The sequence below is a fragment of the Enoplosus armatus genome, chromosome 8, assembly GCF_043641665.1.
Source record: "Enoplosus armatus isolate fEnoArm2 chromosome 8, fEnoArm2.hap1, whole genome shotgun sequence".
NCBI classification, from domain to species: domain Eukaryota; kingdom Metazoa; phylum Chordata; class Actinopteri; order Centrarchiformes; family Enoplosidae; genus Enoplosus; species Enoplosus armatus.
In genome coordinates this window covers 6,842,185-6,850,764 of record NC_092187.1, presented here as the reverse complement: position 1 = coordinate 6,850,764, position 8,580 = coordinate 6,842,185, and the positions used below count along the sequence as shown (strand labels likewise).

General features: G+C 43.3%; 1 protein-coding gene across 1 annotated transcript; it reads right to left on the bottom strand.

Annotated features, from left to right (window-relative positions):
* Positions 1-363: 363 nt before the first annotated feature.
* Positions 364-2,031, bottom strand: pdyn (prodynorphin). Its single transcript, XM_070911045.1, is given in 4 exon segments — positions 364-930; positions 1,430-1,553; positions 1,836-1,978; positions 1,981-2,031. Coding segments are annotated over 4 exon segments (885 nt in total).
* Between the last annotated feature and the right edge of the window lie 6,549 nt (positions 2,032-8,580).

Below are 8,580 nucleotides of genomic sequence, written 5' to 3'. Positions count from 1 at the left end.
TATTTCATAAAAGACATCAGCCTAGTCATGTCAAAGAAAATATTAAATTGACAAAAGTCTGAATGGAGTTTGGCTACGATGGAACGGAACGCACTGGGGCTGAAATCAGTCGCGCGAGTACGACTTCCTTTGAACTTGTTGGACAAACAAAAATGTGTTTTTATTCATGGTTTTATTAAACAAGCATCCTTTATTGAATGACAGACGATGATGCCAATAACAGAGATGAGAGAAGTTACACAGAAGGCAACCGATCGGCTATAAGCAAGATAGGCAGGCATATGATACTTGTTGGATAAATGGTGGCATTTCAGGTGAACCTGCACAAGTCCTTTGTAGTTCTTCTTTTTCAGCAGGGTTCATTTATAGGCTCAAGTCATCGTAGGAGTAATATGGCTCCTCGACTGAGCGCACAGACACTTTGAAGTGGCGGCGCAGAAAGCCTCCGTACCGCTTGTCCCACTTCAGGTTGTTCAACTTTGGTCGGATCCTCCTCATGAAGCCTCCGTAGCGCTTCTGCAGCTCCTCGGGCTCCTGGCTCTCCTGCTCCACGGAGCTACTCCTCTTTGACTTGGGGCCGAATTTGCGTAAAAAGCCGCCGTAACGTTTAACGTAACTATGGAGCATCTGATCCTCCGGAGCATCGCCTGCGTCCTCCGGCGCGTCTGCATCTCTCTCCTCCAGCCTCTTCAACAAGTCCTCGTATTTCTTGGGCAGCGCTCCGGCCTTCAGAATGTAATTTTCGCGCCACGGAGAGGTGAAGATTTTGTTCTTGTTCTTGTCGATCCTCTTGATGAAGCCGCCGTAGCGTTTGACCAGGTCTGCCTGCTGGCTCTCCTCCTCCGCCGCAGCCTCATCCTGGCTGAAGTCCGCCAGCCCCGGAGCCTGTGCGCAGCTCTCCAGCTGCCCCTCACACTCCGCACTGCACGACTGCAGGACGCACAGAGAGAAGAGTGTGAGACCAACCGACACACATGGAGCGTCTACGCTGAACCCCGAGTTCCTCCTGACATCCCCCATCAAGAAGCTTTAAGGTGCTCACATCAGCGTGTCCAAAGCTTTATTGACAATCATTAAGAACCCATATTCTAGATGTATTCTGTTGTGCTGTATTTACTCAATATTCAGTCTGACATTTTTGGTATCTTTAACTGCAGGATTTAGGATTAAAAGATTAAAATTATAATGATAAAATCAAGTAAAATAAAGTTCTGTTAGAGAGAGGTATGGAAGTTCAATTATTTTGGATTGTTATCAACAAGTAGAAGTCAGAAATTCCAATGTAGACTTCTGCTGACTAATTCAAACATACAAAAGCAAACAAAAACGCAATAAAAGCCCAATAAATACTCCAACCCGCAGTAGTTCTTCTACATCTTTCTCTCTGGGAAACGGAAAGTAAATAAGGTAACGTTGTCGCTGGTCTTACCAGGCTGCTGAAGGCGGCGTCGGGGCTGAGGATCTGCTGCGCGCATTTCTGACACTGGGAAGAGCAATCTGCGTGGATGGAGGGCGGCAAGCTCAGCATCAGCACCAGGACATACCACTCCATTCTTCACCAGATCCCTGATACACACACACACACACACACACACACACACAAAGAAAAACAACATAGTGCCAGTGAGTCTGGATGAAATTAGACTGGCTCAGAGTTAAACCGGCTTGGTTTTGAGGATTCGCAGAAATAACTTCACCTGTACTGATGAAAATACAATTAACAATTAAAATACTCTGTTTTACTGACCATGCCAAGTCTTTCTTTCATCACTTTGTTAGGCTATTTAATAGCAAGCAGAGAAACATGAAATGTGGCCGAAGTTAAAGTTTCAGACAGACAATAAAGTATAAAGTGTTGAGTCAGTACCTCAGGAGTTGGACAGATATTTCCAGCCGTGTTAAGACTCGCAGAGGCGCATCTACCATCAAATGGAAACTCGCTGTCCGCCCTCCAACACTTTGTGTTTCTCCTGCGCGGCTCGTCGCCTTTCTTTTTATCGCCGGAGACTTGGCTGTGTCACCGCAGCGCATCAGAGCAGCTTCTATTGAGGGACCAATGGGAGGGAAATGTACTGCGTAAATAATCCCACCGCCTCCCCGCTTCAGGAGTTTTTAACAACGCCCACACAGAGAAGGTATAGGAGCAGCAGCGTAGTTCATCCCATCAGCACAGTATCATAATCATCATCATCATCATCATCATCATCATCATATCATCATCACCATCACCATCATCATCATTCATCTCTGGGGGGCTTGGATCAAAACCTGGGCTGTAAATCACACTGACATCAATAAACAGGAAGACTGAAACAAAGTCCAACCTGCAGGAAAGAAGAGAAATCACTTTGAGTTCAGATATTAACTGAAAGCTGAACTGAACAGAAAACACTGATCCAAATATGAACATGATGCATTATATTTATATATACCGAGTAGGGTTGGGACATTTTAATTAAATTGCTCACACAATAATAACTAAGCTACTTTGAAACTCTCGCTAATAAGCAACAACCTTTGTTGAAAGTAGAAAGCTATACTACACGCTACACTAGAAACTGTAGCTTAGTTCTCTTCTGAATCTGCGTGGGTTTTTATTTTACAAGAGAAAATAAAATATAGGAATGTTGTGTTTTGTCGTGCTACCCGGCTACTTAGTAGAAAAAATAGCTTGCTTGTGGAAATGTTACTAATGTTGGAAATCAGGTTAGAAGCACTGCAAATGAAGCATACTTAAGCCTTTAGCACAAGGCTGGGGCCAAGGTAGAAGCATCCATGTTTGTGGCCCTGGATTCCAACCAAGTCTACCACCACTTCACACAAATGTCGAAAGACCAAACCATAAAGGAGCGCAGGCCTTTCCTGGCAGAACTCTGCAGCAATGTCCAGTGTGATGTCCTCTGCCTACAGTAGACTCACAGAGAGAGCAACAATAACTGCAGAACCATACGTAGTATGGTCCTCTACTCCCCACTGATAATATGGCAGCGCTATATTTGTCAAGTCAAGACTGCATGAAGACACAACCAATGGGGATGTTGAGTGGAGTATATACCAGGACTATCCACGGAAACGAAAGAGCTCCACGAAAAATATGTCACAATGTTCAAAGTGGACCCTTTCTCAGATTAAACAAATGAAATGGGAAAGAGGGCCCCTGAGAGCATTGTGCAAGAACGACGTCAGCTTCAATCCGAAAGCTTCCAAGGGACCCAAGGTCGGCTCCCCAGCACCCGAAAGGCACTGTTAATCAGGTTTTTACACCATCTGCTTATGAATGATAAAAATGGGAAGACACTGAAGAAGACCAAACTAGATCACAAACAGCACCATCAAGCCCCTGAATTCACAAAACCTCACAATAGATGAGTTGGAAGTCTGCATCTCACTTAAACCGTGAAAGGCAATTGGACTTGATGAAGTAAGTAGTCTACTACCTGAGCCAAGATAAGACTATATAAGACACCTCGCCCCAAAAGCAAAGAAATGGCTCGTACAACTATTCAACCACTGCCTGTTGACGCTCAGACTGCGGAAGGCCTGCGCAATGGCTCTACTAACGCCTGGTAAAGACTTGTCAGTTACCAAAAACTGCAGGCAGATATCTTTACTCAGCCCACCATCTACGAATGCCTCAGTACAGAGCAAGCAGGTTTACGTTCAGGCAAATCGACCACAAGCCACACGTACTGATCCTCACTCAATACATTGAAGATGGCTTTGAGAAAGGGATAGTAACCGGAGTCATGTCTCCTCCACAAGACCCAGGAGACATCCACACTAACGGCCAACCAAGAAGTGAGGGAACCAGCCGCTTAATCTATGCAGATGATCTAGGCGTGAGAGCCGACTTCCCCGCTGTTGAGGAAAGACTAAACCGATGTCAGAGCATTGGAACACATATCGAGAAAACAAAAGCCAAAATTAGTGCAAAAAACAACATTGTCTCCAAACCCACTGGCACCAGCTGGGCCGCAAACCCACAAACCTTATGATCCACTGCACTAGTGGTGACATCAATGCTACTTGATGCTTAATAACAGGGTGCCTCAGACCAACACCAACAGAAAGTCTGTACATGCTATCAGGCATAGCTCCTCCTGAAATCAGATGCAATACGGCAAGCAGAAAAGAATATAAAGGCCAGCTCTCTGAGGCTCGGCATACGCTTCATGGACACTTACCCGTCAAGAGCAGACAGAAGGAGCTTCATTTAGACCGTAACACTCAAAGCTGAAAGCACAGTAAAAGTTACTGCGTGGAATGAAATGCTTTCCAATCTTCCGCAAGAAGACAAAACACAATGCTTCTTGGGACTTCTTGTCTTGTACCTTTGACTTGTTGTTTGCAGCGACTCATTGTTTGTAGGGATTATGCAACCAGAAGTGTTACGTGTCTATCCATGCATTGCTCTGACAGGTGGTCACCTAATGGAGAACTGAATAGGGCACATGCAGCCATACTTACCTCAAAGTAAATAGAAGTGCAAGGTTTTCACACAACAGCGACACTAATATCATTCATGAGCAAATCTACACCTACTGTATGTCATTGTTACATTCATGGGGTTCATGTGGTCCGTAAATGCCTTCAGTTTGCTTTGTGTGAGATAAGCAGCAGCAAGGGGAGCATGTGCTCTGTGCTATACAGTGGGAGGACCCAAAGAAATAATCTACACATGACAAGGTTGAAGCCTTTAGAAGCTCATTGACGGACGAAGGTTACACTGTAGGTCTTCTTACCTTTGTTTTGGGGGAGGAATGAAGAGAAACCTTGGAGATGCGACTGAGTGACAATAACATACAACACACTGGTGCAATCCACAAGTGGTATCACTCTGGTGTGACAACGAGTATGTTATATTTCTTATTCCAAAATAAGACGTGATTTTTTTGGTTTGCTGATTTTTTATGGATAGTAGATATCACTACATTACACTCTGGACAACCTGTTGACATTTCATTCTATTGGCACATTTTATTTCAATTCAGATTCAAATTAATTCTTCGCCTGAATCTCTGTAACTACCATGTGTTCAACATTTAATCACTTAATATGCTGTGACTGTGTTTTATACCTCTAGTCCATAGAAGGTGCTGCTCTGCGATACGCAGGGGGCTGACACTTCTTACAATTAAAATACATCCATTCAACATTCAGAACACTCACACAACCCAACTGTGATTTTCACACACTAGTGGAAGAGCTTAAGCACGAGGATACAGTCAGTCAGTCAGTCAGTCAGTCAGTCAGTCAGTCTGTCTAACACTTTGATCCAGTCCAAGTCAGAGCAAGATAGCTCCACAGCTATGAAAAGCTATGTGAAATTATTAGTGGATATTCTTGGTTGCCAGAACATGAATTCTAATGTTTTAGGTGACTTCCTGACCTTTATTTTAACAAAATATAATGGACAAATCATGATGGTAACCGATGCTCCCCGGAGGATGAACCTTTTCCATTTCCCTTCCTGTCCTTTCCTTTAGCACCACCCTCAAAATGTCATCTTTGTACACAAGAGAAAGTAATATTTCCATGCAACTTGCTGTGAGTTTTCACAATCCCCAGGGGATGGATCTTAAACACAGATTTTGTAAATAAAACTACACACAGGCCTTGCTGCATGCTCTGTGTCCAGTCTAAAGTGATGAGGCATTATACTACCATGAAGTGTTCAGGGTTCAGCGTGGTCTTTGTACTCGACTGCGACCATTTCCAAACCTACAGTGAGCGCACCCAGAAAGTCAGTGATTATTTTGGATGGTGCTGATTCACTCCAGTGTCTTTGTTTTGAAATGTATTACCCATTATTACCCATTGAGAAGCAGAGACCAGAAACTCTGGTTTACCTTCAATGATGGTTTTAATTATGTCTTTTGACAGGACAGTCTCTAAAGGGCATCCTACTTTAAAGAGCTGCTGATTCAAAGAACTTGTCTGGGTTCAGTGGCGAGTGTTAGCTTTAATACAGTTCTTGAGAAACCTGTATGTATCATCTGTCAACACAAAGTGTTTTATAATACGCAGTGAGAAACACTGTGGAGTTCTGTTCTGTCTGTGTTTGACACTTCAAGGGCGACAGCCAAGAAGTTCTGTTTTGATGACGCCATCTAGACCCAATTGTGTGTGATGTGACTAATCACTTCCTGGCCCATGGGTAGATGATGGACACAGGTTGGAGATTCGAAGCCTGACTTAGTGCACAGTACTGACAAGCTCTTTTCTCTCTTCCACGGCGATCAGCGAACCTTCCTCCGCACGGAGAAGAACAGACCCTGAACACACAATGCAGTGTTCTATACAGTACGAGATCAAATCTGACACCACCGAGTAACTCTCATGGATCTGTAATGGAATCACAGTGTAGAAAATAATAGTTGCTATAGTTACCATGGCATACTTTTTCACCTGCATTTGTTACTTTTTTTTTTGAGAACATCCTGGTTCTACTCTGGATTTTCTTTCTTTGTTTTTTTTTTTTTACCTTGATTATTATTGTTATATAAGGTTGATGGAAAATGTAGCTGTTCTTTCATACCAGCATGTCATCCCGACACAGATGTTTTAGCTGAACTGACTGGACTTTATGCTGGAATAAATTCCTTGTAAAGTTATGATTTGCCTACAAGGAAGGATGATCGTATATACACCTATAGTTAAACTACTAAAATTTCAAATGACATATACGTAAGGTTCAATTCAATTCAATTCAATTCTATTTTATTTATATAGCGCCAAATCACAACAAAAGTCATCTCACGACACTTGGTGTCTAGACTGTACTCTTTATGATATTATTTACAGAAACCCAACAGTTCTCACCATGAGCAAGCACCTTGACGACAATGGCGAGGAAAAACTTCCTTTTAAGAGGCAGAACCAGACTCTAGGCGGGCGGTCATCTGCTTTGACCGGTTGGGTTTGAGAGGGAGAGAGAGAGACACACATAGAGACACCGACACAGACAGACAGACAGATAGACAGGCAGAGATGTATAGCAGCACCAGTAATAGCCATAGCAAATAAAATAGTAATGGAAATATGACTAACAATAGTAGCTGCAGCTGTAATAATAACTGAAATATGACTAAAAATAGCAATAACAAATGAATAAATATTTTTTTCCTGCTGCAAAAATTAGCTGTGGGCCCCTGTGTGATAATGTGGTTACATACAACTTTATCAGGAATATGCACCATTTAAAGTTTGACAGTGTTGATGATAATGCTGCTCTGTGTCTGCTGGATTTGTAATTTGCTTGTTAACATGTTTGTCACAGCACAGATTTGACATTGTTAGCTGCAGCATGGGTAAAGACTCTAGCATGGTCCATGTGGTGACCCGTGTGCTATTGCCATTGCTCTCCAACACTGTAGTGGGTGCTGTGGATGAGTCTACAGCAAGCACACAGGAGGGCTGCTGTAGAAGGAGAAAGCAGGAAAAGCCGAACACGATGGTTCTTAGTTAAAACAGTGGCTGTGTGTGGCCACTGTACAACATGCGGCCTATTTTCTACTAGCTTTTTTGTTCTTCTGGTCTCTGGTAAATACATCGGTTATCTGATTACAGCCGTATTTTTGAAGAAGGCAGAAAAGGGATTGATTTGGTCGGGGGTGCCACAGACCAACGAGCCAATCTTCATCGAGGAGCCCCGGAGAGTTGGCGTGGCTGCAGGCCCCAACATGTCACATTTCAGGAGGCACCAGCGGCAATTACATAAATGTGGGGGTGTGCTTGTGTTTGTGGAGCACGACAAGCGTTGCAAAAGGCTCTAAGAATAGCAAAGTCACTGTTCTAACATCTCATCATGAATTAGGTACTAATTGAGCTGCTGTTTTTTGGCAGCATGTTATGGCTTTATTATCAAGTCAACAGTAGAGAGCAGTAGAGAACATTCAGTGACTTATGATTAGTTTCTGAAATTTCAATAAGTCAGTGACAGTGACAAAATGTGCTCTGTGTTTCCTACATTCATATTTGAATATGTTGAAGAAGCTCTGTTGTTATTCATCTTCGTCTGTGTCTCTCTCCAAGGGCTCGACTGTTTGAGCATCACGTTATCTCATTCTGAATGAGCCTTTGTCAAAGGTTCCTAAGCAACCTGGAGTGGGGTCTCTCTTTGTGTCCCTCCTCTTTCCTTTGGTTTATGTCTTGATCTGATGCTCAGAGTGTTGGCTGAATCACTGTGGGACACTGGTGGCTGCTGCATTGAGTTATCGGCTCCTCCTGTCTTTTATTTACACACTACTGTCTTTCATCATCCATTGATCCAGTCAGTATCATCATTCACCTGTAATGTGATAGATGAGACACAGTATAGCTATATTTTTTTATTGTAGAATTGACTGTGAGAATGCTCTTATGAATACTCACATGGCCACCATATAGGTGTTCAGACCGATAGACATGCAGATTACATGGGGGGTGCCATGGCCGGATTAACCTGTTAGGGGCCCCTATTGAACTCCCAGCTCCACCTGCAACCACAACCCAACGTGCTTTGAGTATGTACTCTGTCGCCTCCAAGCTCCCAAGTGCAGCGCACACACCAAACTCCATAAGGCAGCTTCATTATACAAC